Raw genomic sequence first — 26,530 nt, 5'->3', positions numbered from 1 at the left:
ATCTTACTCACCCAAGCTTTTCGATGTACCCAATATAGCTCCTTCTTAGTTCTTGTAAAAGCAGGTATGGTAATTATTACAACACAGATATGAACAAACTCATGACATGCCCATTTGAGATATTGGCTCTTAGGATTCAAATGTATTGAGACACAGCTCAAAGACTTAGGATACGTCGTCCTACATTGGGAGTCAGACAAATTTTGAGTAGAAGATATATACTTTATGATAAATTACCTATGACTACCTATTCTCTCTGACAGTAATCCACATGATTAGTGGCTTAGACATTGTTATTCTTTTATTCAATGTATTTTTTGAAAAATTCCTATGAATACAGCATATGATGTTATGTCTGTAACATCTGTTATATTTATCCTGACACAGCTTTACTTTAAATGCCAAAAAAAACAATATTAAATATACTAAGATGGTATGAACTTTCGATTCCACTTTCGTCATTTTGATATCTTAGTGGTTTTGACTAACATTGGATTATATGGTTTATTTGATGGAATTTACCAATTTCTGAGATTTTTTTCTTACTTTTCATTTCTTGAACAAACATCTAAGTGGACTGACTAATACTCAATGCATAATCTTTTCAGACCACCATTCTTAATAATTTCACTGTTGAAGTTCCCACACACAGTATTTTTATTGGTATTATTTCTATTCATATTGTTTATTCATTTTTATTCAAGTTTATTCATCTTTATTTTTAACACATACTTTTTCATTAAAGTTTTACACACACACACTAATTGTGTAATATTCTTATTTTTATAATTATGACAAAATCTATACACTGTAAATATCACACTATTCATATGAGTTGGAATGGAGTGTAACAGCACAATCATATATTTCAGTCTTATACTTACCCGAGATCCACTTCATTTCTCAGGCTCTTTCACTTTCACCTTAATATGGCAGGCTGATCCATTGAATACAATAAACAAGTCATTTAAATTAAGGGATAGGAATATCCATTATTATCAAAACATAAATCTGACAGTTACAAAAAAAATGAAAATAATAAATAAAAAAATAATAATAAAAAAACATTTAAAATATTATAAACAAACAAACAATAATTACATAATAAAATAATAAGATAGTTAACAATAAATAATAACATAATAAATAAGAGTAAAAAATGAAAAATAAAAATATAAGTTTAAAATAAAAATATAAATAAACAATATTAATAAAAAACACTAATAACAAATAAAAATTAATACAAAATAAATAAAACTATAGAATTAATAAAATGTAGTATAAATAAAATAAAGCAAAGATTGGATAATAGTAATAATAAAAATATTGGTAAGATTTTTTTATACTAAATCAAAACATATATATAGAGATAATAACCTTGAATAAATGATATAAAAGATATAAGTTTATATGTAGATAATACTATTCATCTGTATTCCCACCAACAACATATGTGATATCACATAAGAGACAATTGATAAGATGAGTCAACTATTTTCATCACATGGAGCTATAACTAATAATATACTAGGCTGTGCAACATTAAATATATTATAGGATCACCAATATAACCCTAGACCATAAGCTATTGTAAATATCATAAAAGTATAACTAACATGATAAATCTTCTCATGTATAACATTAACAATGCATGATTGGCTGAGCTATGCGTCAATCTAATCCAAGTGCACTGATTGGCCTCTTGACATATAAAATCAATGCCCCAACTATAGCCGAGTAATTTCCCATGACTAAGCCATCATAGACGAGACATACGTCTGGCTAGACGTCACATCATATGACGTCAGACCCGGAAGTGGTAGGGACTGTCTGCATTGTTTAGCCGCTAGTTAGCGTTCTTCTATCTGTCTATTTCAGACCTCCTTAATGTAGTGATATATAACCAGCTAGAGTCTAGAGATGAGTGAATGTTGTGGGCAACTATAGTGTGCATGACTGATACTAATACAGCTGGCAATCAGCATTACAGCATCCGTGCAATATATAGGAGATTGAGAAGAGAAAGTCCGCTAGTAACATAGCTATTCGATCTGATTCACTCATTGATTATACATTTGACTAATATGTAGCCAATAAGATTTCAATTACTAATTGGACATATTTATCTGACATCCATGGGGTACACTAAGGAATGAATAGCCCATGCTTATACCGACAAGTGCAGCAATGTTGCTGTTAATAATCTATGAGACCAATTAGTGAAATAAGGCTACAATTTATTATGCAATAGACTTAACTGTGTGGATACAAGCACAAATATTATTCACATTAGGCATAGTACCTGATGTATAATGTGCATACCTGATCCATAAATAAGAACATTTATATAAGACCATAGGATAAAGAATAAATTAATTATTGTTAATTCCAAAACACAATTATCCGGATTGGTCCAATATTTTGTGAGGTCTTTCATGAATTATTATCAGTCCTACCGCAGGATCTATCCTATTATTATTTTTTATCCCTGCTTCTACCTTTTTATCACACTTTGATTTTAAAATATTTGCCTACTCTTCTCTGGTCTAACTAATAGCATTTTAACATTATCTAATAAAGTTGTGTTTTAATATATTGTGTGGTAACCCCTAGGACCTTGACTGCTTCTATTTTCAACTCTTGTTTCTTTTCTTCTTGCAACTATTACATGTTGAATGAAGCTCCCCCTCACTTTATATAACATAATTAGTGAGGTAGGTCACAGCTTGGTGTGGAGCCCATCTCCTTTCCCCTTTTTTTCCCTTTTCCTATATAATGCTGACAGTTTGTATTGACGTCAGTTATCATAGCGACTCGGATATTTCTGTATTTAAATCAGCAATGTCAGCAGCCGTGTGTAATGTAAAAGTGTTTATCTTCTTTGTAATTTTAATCAGTAGCCTAACCCCTAACCCTAAACCCTAACACAAATCCTAATCCTTAACCCTAACCCAAACCCTAAATTTAAATTTAAAATTAAATAATAAAGTCATTGGCTGCTGGCCTTGATACTTTAATTCCAGAAATCCCAGAGAGCACAATATGACTGGAGGCATAACTAAGAGGAACAATATGACTGGGGGCATAACTGAGAGGCACAATATGACTGGGGGCATAACTGAGAGGCACAATATGACCGGGAGCATAACTAAGAGGAACAATATGACTGGGGGCATACCTAAGAGTCACAATATGACTGGGGGCATAACTGAGAGGCACAATATGACCGGGAGCATAACTAAAAGCCACAATATGATTGGGGGCATAACTAAGAGGCACAAAATGACTGGGGGCATAACTAAGAGGCACAATATGACTGGGCGGCATAACTAAGAGGCCCAATATGAATAAAGGTACTGTGGCTACAGAATATCTGTTGGAAGACTTGTGCATCTTGTACAACGAAGGAGCAGCCTGCAAGTAATCCTATCTACAAGTGAGTGATATTGATATATTTTACAACAATCATAATAAAATCGTAGCACTCACCAACAGCAGAGACTCTGACAAATTGGTTGGAACAACCTAAGGATGAGCTTTGCGAAGACAAGAATTTAGAAAAATATACCGATAACAATATGGCTGGGAGAGAAAACTCAGAGAAGAAAATGTGTATAATCATATGTGTTTGGGCTATATATACTATAATATTGTTTGTCGCTATTAATGTCACTGTCATAGTAGCACGTAACAGACAGGCAGATAATTCAAACTTTGAGGAAGGGGAAGACGTTCCAGAGCAGTCATTGATTGGAAGGTATAGAGAGGAAAAAGAAGATTGTTATGATCTGTCCCCAATTGAGGTGTGTTTGTAAATACTGCATACCAGCCCAAGTGAAAAGATGTGTCAAATGGTGGAAGGAAAATAGAACTGGATAAAAGGCTTGCAAAGGTAATATGAAATTGCCATTATTCTATTTGAATTGAATGGTCTGTATTGCTCATACATAAATAAAAGAACATATTCTGAAGAGACTTCGTTTTTGAATTAATTTTACAAAAGTCATTATCAGTTGGAGATCCCGGCCGAGATAGTATCCATAATACCTGACACGACGCACAGAGGAGGATTGGCTTTGAGTACTTGAATCAACGGTGCACCAGGGTAAGACAATTTCTTACTCTGTTTCAAGTACTTAATTGCTGGTCCCCTGCTGTTGTGTGAGGCTTTATGGTATATTTCTCAAGTAAGTCTCTTCATTATATTACATATTTAGAGTGCTCATGTTATGGGGTGTATACATGTCAGAAAATAATCTTTGTTGTCCAGACTGTAAATGTGTTGTTCTAATTAAAACGACATTGACGACACAAACTAAATTGATAGCGGTGATGGAAACTGACACTGAGGGCTAGATTTACTAAGATGTGGGTTTGAAAAAGTGGGGATGTTGCCTATAGCAACCAATCAGATTCTAGCTATCATTTTGTAGAAGGTACTAAATAAATAAAAGCTAGAATCTGATTGGTTGCTATAGGCAACATCCCCACTTTTTTAAACCCGCAGCTTAGTAAATCTAGCCCTGAGTGTTCATTGACATAAGGTAGACATGAAGACGGAATTTGTAATCCAACAATTTTTACTGCAATAACTGGAAGTCATAGTTGCCCCGTCTATCTAAAAACTCAAATAGGATTGGGATGGTGGCAAATATATCATTTCTTACCAGAAAACATTAGCAGGATAGGGCTACTTACATGTCCATTAATAAATAAACTATCAGGAAAATATGTACCCAAGTAGATCAAGCAAGGTATACAGACAGGATATTATTGTTGCGCTGTTTAAACCAGTAGTATACATTTGTTGTTCCATCTCTTTTAAGTATGTGAGAATATGATGGTTGTGTGAAACTGTTTAGACCCATATAACAATTGATTCTATTGAGGGTCCAAGCAGAGGAGAACTCAGAAACTCCTTTGACTTGGGTGTCAGGGACACCTCTCAGAATTCAAGAGGCTGCATTGTGGTTGTTGAAGGTGCATCATCAGATGTTGTGACTGGGGAGGGTGCTAGAGGTGATAGCACCCAAACTCCCAAAAGTCAAAAGAGAATTCCAGATTTGACATTGCGAGCACCCTGGGTCTGAAGAAAATATAGTGACTCGCAATGGGGGGGGAACTCTTCAGTAGTAATGAAACAGAAACTGTTTATACCTTATGGCTGCCCAGGGAGTGTGATGTTACGAAAGTATGGAAATGAGAGTGTGCAGTATTTGAGGAAATGGAATAAGAAATGTCCAGGTATCCCTTTGACTGGTACCTTTGACAGAAATGTGTTAATGGAACTAAAGAGACATGAGAGTAAGGCAGAAAAGGAACTAAAAGTCATTCTCAATGTACTCTCAGGTAACATACTAATTATTAATTACTGATTGTCTACTAAATTGTCTAATAAACTGATCATTAGTGATGGTGCATTGATATCTGATTATTTTATCTTCTCCAGTTTACTATTCATTATTATTGTAATATTCTTAGTTTTCAGTAGGTAAGAATAAAGTAAATAAAAACATTTGATGACATTTATAAAAAAACTGATCCATGTGACACAGTGCTAATTCACAGCCAAAATTATTTAAAGTACATTTCCACCCTAGAAAATGTATATTTGGAAGCCTTTCTTTTGAGCAGGATGCCCTTAAAAAAATTTGCCTCCTCAAAAGCGGACACAATGCGCAGAGCTAGGCACATCACAGTTTGCTGTCAAATGTCTTTTGTATTGTTCATAGTTAAAGAACCCATTATATTATAGATATATATAGGTTTTTTAAATTTAGTTTTAGGTCTCAATGCACTTGTTCTTCTTTTCCATATTCCAAACTGATGAAAGATAGAAAAGCTGTAAATGTCTATCACAAAAGTCAGCATTCAGCAAATAAGTTAATAGTAAATAGGCATTTTACAAAGGAATACAAATAAACATAAAATGTACAGCATTGTTCAGTATAAGTTCATTGCTACTAACTGAACAAAGACTATGGATTATATTTACTATGCGGCAGTTCCGTAGAAACACCTATTCCCGGTGACTTGAAGTCATTTTTTAAAACAGCACTTTTATTAAAGACAATTAGGTTTTGTCTTTAATAGATTTGCCATTTAAAGAAACTGACTTCAAAGCATCAGGAATCAGCGGTTCTATGGAACAGCCGCTTAGTTAATATACCCCTAAGTTCCTTCTGAGTGTACTTACCTGCAATGAAGAAGGTCCTGTTTTGAATGGAGACTTGGAGGAGTGACAGCTGTTTAGAGTGCCTTTTTGATCCTCAGATAGACTTATTTGCTGATACAATTTATGTGGAAACTTACAGTGTTCTAAAAAAATAATACATGTAATTATATTAAGAAAAATAACTGTGAATACTTCTTGCAGAATATCAAATGGCCTGTTGAATGCCCCAAATGCGTTAATTTAACTTGTTATGAAGATGGGACCTCTGAGTCGAATGAAATACAATGTCAAGTGCAAAACGTTACCTGTGATAGTGAAAAGCCACCCTTAAAAATTTATGATCCCCATGGATGCTGCTTTCACTATGAGTGTGCACGTGAGTTTGACTAGTCACAGCAAAGACATATGATTACTGTGTCCAGCCTGCAATTCCTGCAATGCCTCTCACAATTTGCATTCTACTTTTAATTAATTTATAAAACATTTGTCTAGAATTTTATAACAAAGTATAATGAAAATAACAACAACATTTTTCAAATTTGTACTCATGAATGGAGTATATTGAGTTTGAATCATCAGGTAAGCAACAGACTTGTACAGCTGGAAGAGTAATGCACATACATAATCATAATAATTATTGCATATTGTTGCATCCGCTCCGCAAGAGATAAACCACCTAACAGGTATATCTGTGGATGTGTCCATATCTAATTGTGTTTCAATTGAATGAACATGTCCCTGTTGCACTCTGTCTATGTCACAGGGGTAGGCAACCTGCGGCTCTCCAGGTGTTGTGAAACTACAAGTCCCAGCATGCTTTGCCAGTAGTTAACCAGCAGATAGGTGGCAAGGCATGCTGGGATTTGTAGTTTCGCAACACCTGGAGAGCCGCAGGTTGCCTACCCCATGTGTATGATTTCCTGTACCAGCCTTGTCCCCTTCAGCCTCTCCAGGCATAGGGAGTCAATCATAAGCAAAGATGTATATATGGATATATGCGTATGCATTTTTGGAGCACTTGTGCAATACGCAAATGCGTATTTTATGAAAGAAAACAGACGTAGTTTTAAATGGGCCCTATAAACTCTAACAGTTCTGTTACTTCAGCACTAGTGTTGAATGCTGAAAGAACCACATTTTACATCACTGAAGTAGGGATTCCAGGATAAAAAATATTTTTAGGTTGATTTATCCCTTAAACATTTTCATACGTTTTCTCACTATTGCACTGACTCACTATAGTAATTTACTTGCTGACCAGCAAAATCCCATCATGCTCTGAGATGTTCTATTAAGGATGAAATAGGCTGTCTATAGGCAGATGTTCTGTGTCAGCACAAGACCATGCCATTGTCTTAAAAATGAGCAGAAAAAGCATGGACTCAAAAGACTATATTAGCAGCAGTTCCCAGAAAAAGAAAGTTTTTTATTCCTTTTAAAAGCAAAATCGATGGACTGCATTATATGTAAATCTACAGCCTTAGAAATTAAGTTAATTTTACTTTTATTTGTAAAATATAAAAAATAGATATTTAACATATAATCAATGAGCTATTTTAGTTTTGTCAGTATGGGGCATATTCAATTACCTTCCAGGATCGCGGCTACGCACGGCCGCCTGCTTCCCGATCCAAAAAAATAGATATTTAACATATAATCGATGAGCTATTCTAGTTTTGTCAGTATGGGGCATATTCAATTACCTTCCAGGATCGCGGCTACGCACGGCCGCCTCCTTCCCGATACCGCTACACCACAGATTTCCCTTCACACTCCATAGTACAGACGATCTGGCAGCGCCGCAATTGCACTGTATGTGCGCTGCCATGCGCGATCCCGAAAGGTAATTGAATATGCCCCTATGAATTGATTTGACGCCATCTTTCTTAATCCTGAATGAAACTTTATTCACAATTACCTTAGAAAGAAATCGCAAAAAATCTCTCCACAGTAACATGAACAACAATTTATTTTTAAATATACATTTTCATTTATTTTTCATTTCAGATTGTATTGGGCCCAGTGGGGTAAAAAAAAATGTGAGTATTTGTTATCGTAGGGCACTCCTGAGGATATTTAATGAGGAAATACTTTCAGTGGAGAGCTATCTTTAAACATTTCCTGCATAGTTAAATACAATTTGTAATGTACATAGTTATTCATTGTATACAAAAGAAAAAAAAATCTACCCCTTTTTACATCTTCCCCTTTGTATACATATTCCCGTGACTGCATGGATTTGTTAGCAGTGTCAATGCATTTTGTTGGCTTTAGAAATGTCAGATTATTCAGAGGCTCAATCTTTAGTATGAAAGATATGTCATATTTTATTTTATTATGTTATATTTTACAATGCTCAGTATTATTAAGGTTTGTTATATGTAGGATAAGCATTATAATATGAGTAACAAAAGCAATATGATAAAGTGGACATATAACTAGATTTCATATTGGCCTTGCATACTCTGTAGTCTGAAACCTCACTCATGATAAACCACTTAAATGTCTTTGTAGTAATAAAGTAAACATTTAAGGGACAATTTAGAGTTATACACAAGCGCATTTTGTGTTGTATAAGTAGGAGTCTGGTTTAAACACTTTCACCCTACTTTTAAAGGCAAAAAGACTACTAGCAGCAGGTATGTCCAGACACTGCTAGTAAGCACACAGTAAAGTGATGTTAAGACTAGCTGTAGAATGCTGAAGTGAAGAATTAGTCCATACACAAGTATTCAGAGCCAAAAGTCACTGATAACCAAAGCCAGTAGCCAGAGACAGAAGTCACAGATGTCCAAAGCCAGTAGTCAGAGACAGAAGTCACAGATGTCCAAAGCCAGTAGTCAGAGACAGAAGTCACAGATGTCCAAAGCCAGTAGTCAGAGACAGAAGTCACAGATGTCCTAAGCCAGGTTCAACACCATAATTCACAGGAAAGTGAGCAGGTTACCTAACCATGAAGGTAGTGTAGGAAATGGTAAAACCAACAATTTAAAGCTGGACAGGTGGGCACCTTAATCTGAGAAATCCCCATTCAGGTTATAGAGAGGATATTCCTCCAATGATATAGATCACTGTCACTAGAAAGCTCACTGTATTGTGCAGGGAAAAAGCTCATTGCTTTTTAGTTTCCTTCAATTTTAGATTGTATGGAAAAACCTTAATTGAACATGGTAAAATGTTCAGGAATGGTTTGAGGAACATGACAAAGAGTTCAAGGTGTTGATTTGGCCTTCAAATTCCCCAGATTTCAATCCAATCGAGCATCTGTGGGATGTGCTGGATTAACAAGTCTAAGCCATGGACACCCCACCTTGCAAGGATCTGCTGCTAATGTATTGGTGCCAAATACCACAGAACTCCTTGAGAGGTCTTGTTTTATCCATGCCTCAAAGCTGTTTTAGTGGCACAAGGGGGACCTATATAATATTAGGCAGGTGGTTTTAATGTTGCTGCTGATCGGTGAATAAATACTGTCTATGAGTGTATATATATATATATATATATATATATATATATATATATATATATATATATATATATATATATATATACTGAGAGAGAGAGAGAGAGAGAGATACACACACACACACAGTGGTTGAAGTGAAAATTTAGAAGTGGCAGTACGGGAAATGTTAGTGAATGGATTTTGATAGTTTTTCAAAGCTGGCAGTAGGAGAATAGATGCTATGGCATACCACATATTTAAGTCACATAGAAATCTAAATGTGCAGGACCAATTGAACTCATGCTTAATGGACAATGTTTACGTTTAACTCTAAATCACTTCCATGGTTTGTTCCTTTTACACTGTTATCTTTTAATAAGATTTAATTGTTATCCTTATTTTCTTTTTCTTGACTTTTTAGCCTGGAGAGACCTGGATAGACAACTGCCAAGTCTGTATCTGTGATGAAGATTTGGTCAAAGTTTCCTGTTCTCGTATGAAATGCCCACCTCTGAACTATCCCTTGTGTGACAAACCTTGGCTGCAGCCATACACATTACAGGACGAAGAGAATCAATGCTGCTCAAAAATAGAATGCAGTATGTAGGCTTTCCTTTTGGTGTCTATACATTTCTGATTGAATGTATTTTAATTGGAAGAGTTTTAGGATACAATTTTAAATATTACACTTAAATATATCATATTTTTTGGTAAAAGGAAATCAACATGTGTCTGTAGCAAACTGGGATACAATAAAGCACACACATTAAATAAAAAGCCACACAACATTGTGGATAAATGTAAAAATAAAATAAATTATCTACGGTGAGTCCTCATTCATTTTATGAGCTCCTTTAAGAACATGGCCCTCATTACATTAAAGTACATATTTAGTAAACGTTTTTACCTTTTTCTATTTGAACACAGTGGAAACATACATGATTCCAGTAAAGGACTGCTGAACAATGAGCAATGCTGGTGAAAGAACAGGAGAGAGTTATTCAACTGTAGTCAGGGGTGGGCTGGACCGGGGGGCAAGGGGGCAGCGGGCACCCGGGCCGCTCAGTCTAACGGCCACCTCCCCCCATCCCCCCTCGTGAATGCAAAAATATCTTAATATTACCGGCGGCCGCGTCAGGGCACAGGCGGCCGCATCACATGACACGCGATGCGGCCGCGTCATTATAACGCCGCCGCATCGCGTGTCATGTGATGCGGCCGCCTGTGCGCCCCCCGGGCTAAAATCTGCCAGCCCGCGCCTGACTGTAGTAATAACATCATTAGTGAATTATATAGAAACTTATAGAGAAGAATGTTGTACAATGACTGACTCTGGTGGTCAGTACGTGTCATATAAATTTGTGCATGTTCTGACCCTAGCATTCAGCAAATGTATGAGTATAATGATAGATTTTATTAACTGACAATAACATTATTTTTCAGGAATGTGGCTAAGTATAGTTGCTAGTGTTCCCAGCCTATATAAGGGTTCACATTGCTTTTTCAATCACTAAGTGGGTTGTTTTCTTCCAAAGTGTTTTAACCAAAATAAGAGGGTATACAAAAAAAACCTGAAGAGATCCAGTGATGATAGCAGAAAGAGATTCAGAAAAGAAATACATCAGTATGCATTATGAAAAAAATGTATGACAAGTAAAAGTGATGGGAGAGCAAGAGAAAAGCTGCAGGATAAAAGGGAGACCACAAAATGTTCACACAAAAATCTCATCTGAATACTCAAACAAAAAAAATTCACAATAAAGGTTAAATAATTTGCCAGTCTGTGACAATATGTGTAGTCAATAAGGCCATTTTTGAACATGCAGGGCCTGAGTCATTAAGGAGAGCAAAGCATAAAAAAGGAGTAATATTTGCACCTGGGCAAAACCATGTTGTATTGGAGGGGGAGGTAAATTTAAAATGTGGGGACAGATTTATAGTTGGGATAGGGCATGCCCTAGATCAACTTTAAATTTCAATGTAATAATAAAGCAAGCAAGTATTTGTGTGCTAGATGAAAAAACAGTCAGTATTTAACTTATGTGCAAAATAATAAACTAATTTGCACCCCTTGCATTGTAACATGGTTTGTCCCAGAGAACATTTACTACTTTTTTGCCCTAACGACTCAGGCCCGCAGTGCCTAAATCATCTTCGAACATAAGTTTGATTGTGTGCTTTATCTTTCCCGAAAAACCTCTGCACTTGTTCCAGAACAGAACTTACACCAATGAATGCAATGGCACGCAATTTATAGCTGACCGCAACTGACAACACTGCTTTTGACTTGAAGGGCAGAATGGGAGTGGGAAGGGGTGGACAGACTTAGGAAATATACAGTAAGGGTGTGCGAGGGCATGCCTACGTAAATGCGGCCGATTCAAGTTCAGGGCATTTCTTGAGAACGTGTTTTTTAGCCATGGTATTTGCACCAGCCATAGGGCAGGTGTAAGTGATGAGTACACATATGCTTGCCAGAATATGTGCTTTTAAGTAATAGAAACTATATAAATGCATTCTATGCACATCCTGCATTAATAACATCTGACTAATTTATTTTATGTGAAAACAATAAAAAAATGTAAAAAAACACTTTAATTAAAGTTTAGTATTAAGAGTTGTACATTTATCTTTCGAAAAATAATTGCATTCTAATAAGACTTTATGTTGCACATATTCATGTGCATTTCCTGCATGTATCTTGAGATCTGCTTGTGTTTGAAAATAGATGTACGTGCGTTCAAGTTACATGAGATGTTTTAAAACGCAAGTTCAGTTCTCATTGCACTCGAAGAAGAATCAGGCCCGCAATATCCCAAATGCAAACTTTTACACAAATGCACCAGTTTTTCCAGATTAGAGAGGTGTTTCTTGAGCACACTTAAGTGACAAAGCAAGATTTCATCTTGTGGACAAGATTATTTAAATGAGCTGGTGGGGTTGGAAAAGTGATATTTTGGGAGGCATGTACTGATGAATACACGCCCTTTGCTCCTGGAAAAAGGACTTGAAAACTCTGGCTGGTCAGAGGTGTTGGAATCTCAACCCATCCCTATACTTACAATTACATGTAATTTGCACCTTTCAATTGAGCTATTGCGTGAAATTGTATTTCTAAGCAATCTTCACTCAATGTAATAAAAACTTTTGAATAAACAAAGTATAACATGAAATAAAAACAATCCTGATGTCCCTGCACTCTAATAATTAATATAAGACATAAATTAAGGTATATCGACACAGTGGCTACATTGCTGCCTCAAAGCGCTGGGGACATGGGTTCGATTCCAACTATGGCCCTATCTGTGCAAAGTTTGTAAGTACTCCCCGTTTGTTTGGGGATTTGCTCAGGGTGCTCCGGTTTCCTCTCACTGTCCAAAAACATACTGGTAGATTAACTGACTTCTGACAAAAGTGTAAACTAATATGTGGTAGGGAATTTGGAATGTAAACTCCAATGGGGCAGCAACTGATGTGAATGATTACATATTCTTTGTACAAAGCTGTGTAAAATGATTTGTGCTACATAAATAAACAATAATATATGTTGCACAAGATTGGAGATCAGGGGGTAAATGTATCATACTCCGATTTGTACAGGTCGCCGGAAGTCGGCGAGTTGACAGCTTAAACTTAAAGCGGCGCTGCCTTGTAAAGGGAAGTTTCCCTTTACAAGGCTTCTACAAATCGGAGTATGATACATTTACCCCCAGAAGCAAATTTTTTAAAGGGAGAGCAAAGACAGTGCCAATACAGGTTTATTTTTATCGAAATTAAAAGCTTTTTTTTTCTTATTGGGACAGAAGTTACTATGGTAATAGATGCGCATAAGATCATCATCATCATTTATTTATATAACGCCACTAATTCCGCAGCGCTGTACAGAGAACTCACTCACATCAGTCCCTGCCCCATTGGGGCTTACAGTCTAAATTCCCTAACCCACACACACACACACACACACACACACAGACACAGACAAACAGACTATGGTCAATTTTGTTAGCAGCCAATTAACCTACCAGTATGTTTTTAGAGTGTGGGAGGAAGCCGGAGCGCCCGGAGGAAACCCACGCAAACACGGGGAGAACATACAAACTCCTCACAGATAAGGCCATGATCGGGAATTGAACTCATGACCCGAGTGCTGTAAGGCATAAATGCTAACCACTACGCCACCATGCTGCCACACTTTATTGTACTGTAATTTCATGGTTGGTTTTTGCTCGCAGCTCTGTCAGCCATTAAAATCAACGTTATAATGGTAATGATGCGCGCTCTGAATTGAATCTGCCCCAATGTATTATATTACATTGCAGTTGTAAATATATTTAGTGTTTTGTTGTGTAGCCCTTTGTCTATAGAATGGTGTATGCTTTTAGTCACAGGCTAAATCTCTTTATTTACAGTATATGCAGTATATGTAATGTAACACCTATTGCAAGTAAAAACAAAGGAATATAATGCATGCTACCACTTTTTTTCCTGAATGTTTTCTTTTAACGTGTGTGCTATTTCTGCCCAAAAATATTGTGAATAATATTGTCAATATTGATTTCCGGAAATGTTAATTAGTTAATGACATAAAGTGACTGGGTTAAAATAATTGGCAATTCAATGTTACAATAGTGTTTTTCTCATAGGGTGTGAACCATCCAAGTGCCAGTACCTGGCAGAATCCTGCCCATTGGGGCATGAGGCTATTCCCACAATATCCGAGGGAGAATGTTGTGTCACATTTAACTGCAGTAAGTTTTCGGTCTTGCTTATTATACATTGATGTATGGGGGACAGGTAAAATAGAATATGACATGACTGCAAGAGGAACAGCAACATTTTTTGGGGGGTGCGGAGTTGAATGGCAGAACAATATACTTTGAGAATATGTTCTTGATCTATTATTCAGAAAAAGTCCCTCATGCCTCATATGTTAATACATATGTAATTGGAGCTAGGTGGATGGGGCTACTGCAGTACATTCCTGTGCATTCAGGTCCATTAGACAAGCAGAATTTACTAAGGGGTAAATGTATGAACCTCCGGATACTTCAACTACAGCGAGTTCAGCGTCTTCAGCGCTTAAATTTAAAGCGGCGCTGCCTTGTAAAGGGAAGTCTCCCTTTACAAGGCAGCGCCGCTTTAAATTTAAGCGCTGAAGAAGCTGAAGTCGCCGGAGTTGAAGAATCCGGACGTTCATACATTTACCCCCAAATGTGCTTCATTTGCTATATAGTTTGGAGAAAGGCTAGAGACTCAGGGATCTATTTACTTAGATGCAATGAGCCATATAAAAGGAAAAAACAGCAGTCTTCTCTGTAAAATGGCCATCACATCGCATTGCATTATTTACTAAGGGTCCAGTGCAGGTAAAATAATAGATTTCTCTTGTCATAACCCATCTAACATTTCTGAACGTAGTCTCTATATTAATATGCAATTTACAAAGCTGCAAAAAGCTTTACTTACACCTAACGTCATCTCAGAATGGCATTTGGAACCCAATTGTACATCACAGGGACTGACAGGGCTGGCTGGGCTGGCCCCCAGGCTGCTCGCATAGTGGGCCACTTTGGGCTGAGTCACTGCAGTGGCGCACGCAGGGGGGGTTTCTGGGTCTCCAGAAACCCCTCCCCTCCGCTAAAGAAGTGCCCCTGTACTATCCAGCAGCTGCGGCGCTGTCAAAGAAGCTTCTTTGACAGCGCCGCAGCTGCTGGATAGTACAGAGCTGACGAAACGGAGCTGCTGCGCATGCTTTCACGTTTTTTTCGTTTTTTTCTTTTTAAAAAATTCTGCGTGCGCCCCTGCACTGGGCTACAGACATTCATTTTCCTGTAAACGGTTCCCAATAGGCTGCTGAGCCGAGTCTCGCTCCCCTGGGCTAAAGTTTGCCAGGCCTCCCCAGCATGCAGAGACTGGAGCCTTTCAAATTCATGATCTGCTCATGCCAGGAAAAGTTTACTGGCACATGCAGAGAAGACCAACAGGAAGAAGACCATGTTGTCTGTGTAAGGAGCAATGCAAAGTCCCTTACTCTATCACAGAGGATGGGGAATTTCATATTGCGTCACAAGGCAGAGAAGTTTTATTAAATACCTACGATACTACACTATACATCGCAGCATTATAATGCGATACATGATGTTGCTTATTGCAGTTCACTAGGCTGAAATATTAAATAGAGCCCTCTTTTTCTAAAAACATTTTTTATTAGCTGTGTGTGTTTTTCATAATTTAAACATGTTATAAATCAAGGTCAGATAGATAAAATCTGAAATATATACAACTTACTGTAAAGGTCACAATTATTATTATATAATAAATACAACTTCTGACATTTTAAATTTTAAATTAGCACATATACTAAACACAACCACAATCTACTTTCCTCATATGCCTGAAATGTTAAGCACCATCCTTTCCACCTTTTGTAAACTGGGATTGTTCAGTGGAAATAAGGACAAAGTTATGACTCAGAATTAGCAAGAAAATTCTATAAATAACATAGATCAATACTAACTTAAGATATGGTACAATGTCGTTTCTGCTAGTTTACAATGAAAGAAATTTGAAATGTTTAAGTGGATCTTACTGTGGTGATCCTGTAATTTGATTCTTGAGGGTAGAAGACGTTTGTACAGAGACTGGCACAGAGCTTTATGAGGCAACTTACAGTGCAAATAGACTAGTCTTAGAAGAGGGACGATAGTTTCTATTCTTCACCAGTATGTGAACTTGCCCTGTCAGTCCAAAAGCTCCTCTTCTATTAGTAGAATTGTGCAAACTGGGTGAGTGTGTGCATGTTATATTTTATGAAGTTATTTAAGCTCAGCTAGAAAAGTTACATATATAACACATAGCATATTTTCTTCATAACAGGACCCATGAATGTTTGCATAGTGAATGGAAATGTGTATCAGGTAAGACTAATAACCATAATATGTTTTTTGAACCTGCAAGACATAAGCTACTGTGACAAAGTCACTGGTATAGTGTATGAAAACGGGTATATTTCACTTACTGCTTTTAAAACTCCGGGAGAATGTATGTCTGTAGTAACTGTGAGCTGCCGAAGGACTGTAGGCTTGTTGAAAAGCCAGAAAAGGGCCCTGGGGTTTATGGAAGAGGTCGGGCTCCATGCATTAGGCCTGTTAACCAGGTCTTCCAGGTTACCTGTGAACATGCTGGTAATCAGGAGTTGCACCTGAATGGGGCTGGTAAAAGGCTGCTGCTCAACTACAGTGAGAGTCAGTCTCTCACTGCCTGGGGACCGAGGCTGCATAGTCTCTGTGGAAGAAAGTTCTGGCATTTGCCTGTAAGTGAACAGTACCAATACTGCTTACGACTTATTTGAGTTTATTAGTCAGGAGTGACAAATGTTTAGTTAGAGCCAGGCGACATGGTGTTTGCAGTGTGTGTGTGAAGTTTCCTTTTATTTCTCTGGTTAATAAAACTGGCTGAGGCCACCTGCACCAAACCCTTGGTATTGTGTGCCTTATCTGCTGCTATACATTACCAATACTTGCTTACACTACATAGATGTTCCCTTGTCCAAATTCATATTTAGTGCAGCACCTTACAAACATTTTCAATAGTTAATAGCTATTTTCGAAGGTTTTAGCACAATATATTGTCCATGGCTGGTTCAGTATGACATTAAATTTGTGGCACAATGACTAGCATTGCTGCCTCGCCACACTGGACTCCATTTTGACCAAAGTATACTCTCCCAGGGGTCTCGTGGCTTTCCTCTGACTGCAGTATGTTTGTGTGTGTGTATTTGCTTATGACTACTGTAGAGAAATTAGATTGTAAGATTCCATTTAAAATTATCTGATTGTACATCACTGTAGACTGTAAGCTATATAAATAAGTAAATAAATAAAAATAGCTAGAACTAAATTTCTCATATAGACCTATGGAGACACTGGTAAGGAATCAAGGTATAGGGGGTTGAAGAGAATATATTTTATATGAATTTTCTCCTATTTTTATTTGGAGACTTTTTTTGTTAATCGGACTGTGCCATTTTGTCTGGTTAACAACATGCAAGAAGGGGGGCTGGACATTTAGGTATGAGCACAATACCTACATTATAGGAGCTATGCTAAATAAAAAAAGTTAGTGAGATAAAAAAAGCTCAATGAAAAATCTACAATAACAACTATATGTCCTAATAAATTCCTACTGTGTATGTTTATTTATTGAATAGAATTTATTATGTTTCTTTGAAATTATTCTTTTATAATTTTTCACAAATAGTGATAATTTTCATTCAGTTTAATGAAGAAAGGCCTGATTGTGAATAACTGAGGGGGAGTAGTGATGTTGGCAGGAGTGGATAGAGTGACCTTTGAAGTTGCAACGGATGAGTTGTAGTACTGGGGTCATGGGTACTAATCATCTTAACAGACAGAGGTAGGCAAGGTAAATGAGTGTCAAAAGTATACCGGGTCAAGCAAGGTCCGGGTGAAGGTACAAAGCAAGTAAGCAGTGGGAGAAAAGGTGTACAGGCATGGCCAAAAATTTTGAGAATGAAACAAATATTGGTTTTCACAAAGTTTGCTGCTTCAGTGTTTTTAGACCTTTTTGTCAGCTATTGCTATGGTATACTGAAGTAAAATTACAAGCATTTCATGAATGTCAAATTCTTTTATTGACAACTACATTAAGTTTATGCAAAGAGTCAATGTTTGCAGTGTTGACTGTTCTTGTTGAAGACCTCTGCAATTCGCCCTGGCATGCTGTCAATCAACTTCTGGGCCACATACTGAGTGATGGCCGCCCATTCTTGCCTAATCAATGCTTGGAGATTGTCAGAATTTGTGGGTTTTTGTTTGTTCACCCGCCTCTTGAGGATTGACCACAAGTTCTCAATGGGATCAAGGTCTGGGGAGTTTTCTGGCCATGGCCTCAAAATTTCAATGTTTCGATCCCCAAGCCACTTAGAATTCACTTTTACCTTATGGGCAGGTGCTCTATCATGCTGGAAAAGGCATTGTTCATCACCAAACTGTTTTTGGATGGTTGGGAGAAGTTGCTCTTGGAGGATGTTTTGGTACCATCCTTTATTCATTGCTGTGTTCTTAGGCAAAATTGTGAGTGAGCCCACTCCCTTGGCTGACAAGCAACCTAACACATGAATGGTCTCAGGATGATTTACTGTTCGCATGACACAGGACTGATGGTAGCGTTCACCTTTCCTTCTCCGGACAAGCATTTCTCCAGATACCCAAAACAATCTGAAAGTGGATTTATCAGAGACAATGACTTTACCCCAGTCCTCAGCAGTCCAATCTCTGTACCTTTTGCAGAATATTTGTCCTTGATGTTTTTCCTGGAGAGAAGTGGCTTCTTTGCTGGCCTTCTTGACACCAGGCCATCCTCCAAAAGTCTTCGCCTCACTATGTGTGCCTGCAGATGCAACTAACCCTGCCTGTTGCCATTCCTGAGCAAGCTCTGCACTTGTGGTGCCCCATTCCCGCAGCTAAATCAACTTTAGGAGATGGTCCTAGAGCTTGCTTGATGTTCTTGGGCGCCCTGAAGCCTTTTTCACAACTGTTGAACCTCTCTACTTCTTGATGAACCAATATATGGCTGATTTAGGTGAAATCTTACTAGACGCAATATCCTTGCCTGTGAAGTCCTTTTTGTGCAAAGCAATGAAGACTGCACGCATTACCTTGCAGATAATTATTGTTAACAAAGGAAGAACAGTGATTTCAAGCACCACCCTCCTTAAAAAAGCTTCCAGTCTGTTATTCTAACTCAATCAGCATGACAGAGTGATCTTCAGCCTTGACCTCATCAACACTTTCTCCTGTGTTAACAAGAGAATCACTGACCTGATGTCAGCTGGTCCTTTTGTGGCAGGGCTGAAATGCAGTGGAAATGTTGTTTTTGTGATAAAGTTCATAGTCGTGGCAAAGAGGGACTATGAAATGAATTGCAATTCATATGATCACTAATCATGACATTCTGGAGTATATGCAAACTGCCATCATAAAAACTGAGGCAGCAGACTTTGTGAAAAATAATTTTTGTGTCACTCTCAAAACTTTTGACCATGACTCTATGCTGTATTTATATATGAGCTGCAATATGGTCAATTTTAATAAAGCTCGATTAACCAAGATAATCCTAAGAGGTTATCATGACATGGGCATGTGTTATATGTGGGTATGAAATGATTAATCAACACAAAACCTAACGCTTTTTCTCAGGGTATTTACATGTTTTTTGGTTGACTTAACACTTTTACCATCTCCAGGGTTGAATAGGTACTAGGCATTCATTCATAAGTAATGTGAGGGCTGGGCTAATTCATTGGGATAGTTGGGTTTATAAGGCTGTCTGCAGCATATACTCATTACCAGTAACAGAGTTGATGAGTCTGCCTTGTATGCTTTATTTTTTTTATCCTACTTGCTACTGATTCTGCTTGTTTTTGATTGATCATTCTTGTCTGCCATCTGCACTGACCTCAGCCTGTTATAGATTATCCTTATTTGCTGCCTGCCCTGACCATGGTTTGTCCCCCTACTATACTGTTTTATGCTTGGCCTGAATTAAGCTTGCCCCTGACTATTCTTTATTATGTTTTCTGTGCTGATTGTACACCTTGGGGCATTTGGTGTATTTTTCTGTCATCACTTAAGGGTTCTACCTCCAATATTCTATTGTTTGCACCAGTTTCTAGTAAACCTGTACTACATTGCACACAAGACCTGGGGATAAATGAATACGAGTGAGCAGATAGCTTTCTATGGGAAATAGGGAACACTTTTTTATAGTTAAATATAAATAAAACACATAATCCTGCACTCATGTACTTTTTTCACATAATCTGCTGCCTTGAGAAAGATTAGAAGATGTGGACAATTCTCAGTAGCCGACTGATCCCCCAAAACTCTCAATTTTTAAAATTATTCCATTACTTTTTAAACTTTATTCCTTGGTGACATCCCTGATAGAGGGGTGCTGGTATGCCAATCTGATTTACAACTGCTTTATTGCCCCTTTCTTCAAGAATAATTCTATTAATGGATTTTAACAATATATCATAACTCTTCAGGAACATAATAGAAATATATCATTAATTCCACTAACTTTGGTATGATTGTCCATGCATGTGCATATAAAATATGATTACATCATATGGATTCAGAGAATAGATACATCATTCACATAGATTCTTTAGGGGACATGTACATATTATTGACTTTTGGTATTCTGTTATTTTCAGCAATTACACATTTATAAAGGTTTTCAAACACAGATTAAGGGAAATATTGCTTTTGCCTACTATATTTCCCTTAAGTTTATACACTGAACTTGAAGGGAGCCTGACATGTCAATCAATATTTTCATTTGGACTCTTTAACTGGGCAAAAAACAGAGTTAATTACACTTCTGTGATAACAAATCTTAGTATATATTTAGAGTAAGGTATCAAAATAGGCCTTTTAAGTGTATCAAGTTCCTTCATCAAAAGACATCAACCACTGGTTTCCTTAACAACTGTGATTTGCATTTTGTCTAAAGTAAATTCAGACATTAGGATAGATAATGTGAATATTAATATATTATTTTCATAATTATCCTGACTATACTATAATCATGATGCATATCTAACTGAACATGGTAAAATAAAATACTTAAATGCTTAATTAAATTGTCTTCATCTTGCTCAAAATTAGTATTATTTTCTAAATATAAACCTACTCGAAACATTACCTCTTAACATAGTATTAGCCTAATCCTTGACTGTTATTACCTGTAATCTAAGTACTAACAGATCCTGCTTTTGTCTTTCTAAGTTCCAATAATGAAAAAAAACCTCTGTCTGTAATTTGTACTAGTGAAGATATAAATAAAAAATACTATTTCTGGTTTGTACAACTCTTTGGGGCTGATTTATCAAACGACCAAACACATATTGTCAGCATTAATCTATGTTGTCATCAGTGATGGTTCTTTTCCAATAAACCCCATAGATTAAGAAGGCCACCACTGCCATCAGAGCTGTTATAGCTACTGGTGTTAAGTTTCACCATGGTTTTGCATACAATATATATATATATATATATATATATATATTAGTTTGTTAGCACCAATCTGTTTAAAATGATTAGGGCTATTGAACCATTCCCCAGGAAATATTATTTTCTTGGGGTGGGGGGACCATTGCAATTTTATGTATAAAAGGTGTTACACAGAATAAAACTTTCTTATTGCAGAGGGACTAAAAGGTTTACTGTGTCACTATACACACACAGACTAGTCCTACAAAAGGATAAGTGATTCTTATTCCTCCCTGCACCAAACTATTAATAAATAGCGGAAAATTTTAAGCATTTTGTAAAGATGATACTTTTTGCCATGCTAAAAAGGTTGTTAATTGATAGACAACTTGGTACACTACTTATGAAATATATTGTATTTTCCAGCTACACCTCAACTTTTGTATCTGGGAACAAAGGCCACTAATGATTTAAGCTGCTATGATTACAATTCGTGTTGAAGTGAAAAAAAGATTAGTTTAAAAGATTAAATGATGGCAGAGAGGTAGCAGTGCATCATTAACACTGACAACTGCATCATCATCACTTCACCAAATAAAAGCATAACAGATGAAGCAACACTCTTAGTTAACACCTACTGCACACTCAACACTTCTGCTAAAGGTAAACACAATCAGGAGACAATCAGGACTTGCACCGGGGCAAAACCATGTTGCATTGGAGGGGGAGATAAATTTCAAATAAAGTGACAAATTTAAAGTTGGGACAGGGCATGTCCTAGATCAAATCTAAATTTCAGGTAAAAATATGGCTGTCAAGTATTTGTGTGCTACATGAAAAAGCAGGCAGTATTTTCCTTACATGCAAAATAATAAACTTATTTGCACCCCTTGCATTGTAACATGGTTTGTGCAGGCACAAACTTGCTCTTTTTTTTGCTTTGCTCTCCTTAATGACTTGGGCCTTAAGTGCTTTGCTCCTCTCAGGGTAAGTAATGAATTGTTAACTAGTGATCTGCCTGACTTTTCAAGAACCATGTAGTTATGCCTTAAATTACATTTCCTATCCTTATAGATTGGCCAAACCATTTGGGAAGAGAGGTCATTATGCAAGGAGTGTAGTTGCTCAGAAATCAAGGACTCCAAGACTGGATTTAATACTGTTATCTGTGACCCTATCCTATGCAGGATTGAATGTCCACAGGTAAGTCCTAGAAATGTTCAAATTCATGACCAGACTCATCAAGGTATCTACTCTTTAACAAGCATATTTTATAAGCATTGGATTTAACAAATATAGGTCCACACTAAGCGCTGGAATATAGATTGCAGCAGATAACCACTCCTCATACAGCTGCACACAAGCTGCAAATAGATTGTATAAATAAAATATAATAGAGGAGTTGTTGCAGCGCTACCGGGTTTTCAATTAGCGCAAAACATAAAAATGTGGAGGAAAAAAAATCTTGCCAGATGTTAAGATTACATATATGAACAACTATAAATTTTATCTTTCAATGTTACAAACAATAAATAGATTGTAGTGATGATCGAAGAAAATGATGAAAGCTTTGCTGAAAATTCAAACAGCTACTGACTTTTAAAATAAGCGTATTCTTCATACACGAAGTACGATATCCCAAATTGCAATCTATTAGAAATAGACTTGCAGTCAAGTAGTGTTTGATGTTCACGTAGCGGTTACTTTAACAGGATAACAGGCTGTCGTTTTCTCCAGGAAATTCACTGCCGATCATCACAGGTCAGACCGATCTTTAAATCCAAATCAGCCGCAGCTGATAGTATTAGAAAACTCTCCAATCTCCGCCTCTCCACGGAATGGTGAATCATATATACAAGAAAAAAAGACATGCTTGTGTAGTACGTAAAAAACACGGTTTATTAAAACATATTAAAACTCATGGAACCGGGATATAGTTGCCCGTACCAGAAGGTGAGTGAAACTCAAGCTCAAAGAAATCTATTGTGCACCAAAGACTTCAGCGGTTAGAATCTCGATGATATAATCACTAAACAAGTGAATCAGGCAATTCTAACCGCTGAAGTCTTTGGTGCACATTAGATTTCTTTGAGCTTGAGTTTCACTCACCTTCTGGTACGGGCACCTTTTGGTACGGGCAACTATATCCCGGTCCCATGGGTTTTATTATATGTTTTAATTATCTATCTTTATGTGGGAATTCAATGCACCCAGCTTCCATCATTTTCAAAATAGCATTATAGAAACTTGCTCCTAGAAGAAAAATAAATTGAATATATCTATTTATGAGAAACTGATTTGTGACTTAAGCAAACAGAGTTCCACTAACATTATTGTACATAAGTGAATGATACTGTAACGTTTTATTGTATATTTTGAAACAGTCTGCAGTGGATTAGTGCAATTTCCTTCAAATAATGTCAAAATAAATGGAAGTACTTCAGCTGACAGTTCAGCGGAGGAAAAGGCTATTTGATTTAATGATTGCAGGAAGGCTGCAGAGGCCAGATCTTGTCATCGCCTTTTAGTGAACAAAATGGGGAAAAAACATACAACTGGCAAAACAGTTAGTACAAGTCAAAGTTAGTCTGTGTCCTCAGTATGCTTGGATAGTGATTCAGGGTTCTGTCCACTGATGAGCCACGGCTTACTACTTTTGGATTCAACAGTTGCAGGTGGTGAAAGTGTAAAAAGAGGAATGCCTAACTTTTTTTTTTTTTTTTATCAAAGACATACCCTTACTCTGTAAGGGTATGTCTTTGATAAAAAAAATACCCTTATTTGATGTTTTGATCCTGAAAAAATCTCTGCTTGTGGGACCCCATCATCATCATCACCATTTATTTATATAGCGCCACTGATTCCGCAGCGCAGTACAAAGAACTCATTCACATCAGTCCCTGCCCCATTGGAGCTTACAGTCTAAATTTGATAGCACACACACACAGACCAACAGAGAGAAATAGAGAGACTAGGGTCATTTTTGATAGCAGGCAATTAACCTATCAGTATGTTTTTGGAGTGTGGGAGGAAACCGGAACACCCGGAGGAAACCCACGCAAACACTGGGAGATCATACAAACTCAACACAGATTAGGCCATGGTCGGGAATTGAACTCATGACCCCAGTGCTGTGAGGCAGATGTGCTAACCACTTAGCCACCATGCTGCCCAAAAGGTGAAAAGGATGCCTGCATATACTGTGAAATTTATGATTACTCAAAGCTTTTGTAATAGTGTAAATGGAGCCATATCTTGATAAACCTGTAGGGTGATGGACTGAATTCTGTATATATTAAGGCTTTCATGTCTTGCCTCTTGCCAATGCGCCCTGCAGTCATGCAGCCACCTGTGTCACCATTCACTAAGCATTGTAGAAATAGCGACTAACTGATCAGCCATGCTCTCTCTTGAGGCATGTACCTCAGCTCCAATGTACCCTCCTTGTATCCTCTTCCTGCTATGATCAGGGGAGTGTGGCCCCTTGGAGCATTAATGCTCTGAATAGGGTGTTGCATAAATAAATTGCTTCTGTTTGCCTTAGGGGATTTTAAATTAATCTACTTTAGAGTACTGATTTAAATATGGCTTAGCTTGGTTTAATCTGGTCTTCAGCTTTTTTTTCAGAAATTATAGCTGGTAATCCTGCTGGAAGAAGAAGGGGTTAGATTGATAATTAATACTGGTTGATACTTTGTTTTTGCCACATGCTTTGCAGATGCCAGATTTGAAAACAAACATATCTGAAGAACTCAGTGGTGCATGCAGGGGGTTTTCTAGGTCTCCAGAGACCCCACCCCTCCGCTAACGCAGTGCCCCGCTTAGCGGCACTGTACTATACAGCAGCCGCGGTGCTGTCAAAGAAGTGTCCGCGGCGGTGCTGTATTGTATACAGCACCGCCGCGGACGCTTCTTTGACAGCGCCGCGGCTGCTGTATAGTACAGTGCTGCTGCACCTCTCGGTTTTTTTTTTGTTTTGTTTTGTTTTTTTGGTGGGGGGGAAACCCCCCCCCCCCCCTAACAATCCTGTGTGCGCCCCTGGAACTGTTACTTTTGAAGATAGTAAATTATAAAGAAATTCCAAATTATAATAGGTGACAAGCCTACCATGGTGTGAGCTAGAAATTGGTGAATTGATTTGGTAGATACTGAAATTCACTTAAATATCAGACATCCAAGGCTGGTGCAAAAATTTGCTAATCGTTCCTGATTTGCCATATACATAATGCACACTAAAAAATAGGGAAAGTCAGCCCATTTACAAAGCTGCAATGAACAGCAACAGTCTAACGCTGGAACACAGTTGTTCTACCATTACTTCCTATGGAGGTTTTTCCTGCATCATTAACAGGGCTAGTCTCCCTCCACAGACCTGGTCCTGGCTTCATGGGACTTATATTGTTTATACTGCTGTAAATAATTAATAAAATCCCATATATCATACAGGATGCACTGTGTAAAATCTATATAAATAAATTAGTGAAAAAAAGGGTCAGTATACCTCCAAAATACAGCATTAATCAGCCAAAAAAAACTTTATTTAAATAAGACTCCACAAACCTACTATCACCATTTATTAAATACAATAAAAAATCTATTGAGATACAATTTTCTTATTCATTGAATTTTCTAATCCAAGCAAAATTTCACATAGATATGTGAAATTTAAACTAAAATTCAGCTAAATTGCAGAAGGCATAATTCAAACATGTGTGTACACTCACCAGTACTGTAAATCAGTTTAGGAGAAAACAGTGGTATAATGTTGTAGAAATCAGTGGCAAAAATTAGAAAAAAGAAGTTTAAAAAAAGTCAGTAATTTAGGCAATGTTTAAATGAGCAATATTTTTGTCAGATTGCTACACAAATCCCTTTTGTTTAGGCTAGAGA

At 37.1% G+C, this 26,530-nt stretch overlaps 1 protein-coding gene across 5 annotated transcripts in view; it reads left to right on the top strand.

The window, feature by feature from the left end:
• The first annotated feature begins 1,791 nt into the window (after positions 1–1,791).
• Positions 1,792–26,530, top strand: part of LOC142103723 (intestinal mucin-like protein) — a 37,097-nt gene continuing 12,358 nt past the window's right edge. Inside the window, exons 1-7 of one of the 5 annotated variants that reach the window (XM_075187865.1) lie at positions 1,830–3,436; positions 6,377–6,551; positions 8,183–8,214; positions 10,042–10,219; positions 14,264–14,368; positions 16,497–16,537; positions 22,715–22,843. In XM_075187865.1, the coding sequence (XP_075043966.1) occupies positions 10,117–10,219; positions 14,264–14,368; positions 16,497–16,537; positions 22,715–22,843 (378 nt within the window). In that variant the 5' untranslated portion in view covers positions 1,830–3,436; positions 6,377–6,551; positions 8,183–8,214; positions 10,042–10,116. The other 4 variants (XM_075187867.1, XM_075187866.1, XM_075187864.1 and 1 more) reach the window with 4 other exon arrangements.

This window comes from Mixophyes fleayi, chromosome 10 (assembly GCF_038048845.1).
Source record: "Mixophyes fleayi isolate aMixFle1 chromosome 10, aMixFle1.hap1, whole genome shotgun sequence".
NCBI lineage: Eukaryota > Metazoa > Chordata > Amphibia > Anura > Limnodynastidae > Mixophyes > Mixophyes fleayi.
Note: the sequence above shows the minus strand (reverse complement) of the source record. Positions and strands in the feature narration are given on the sequence as shown.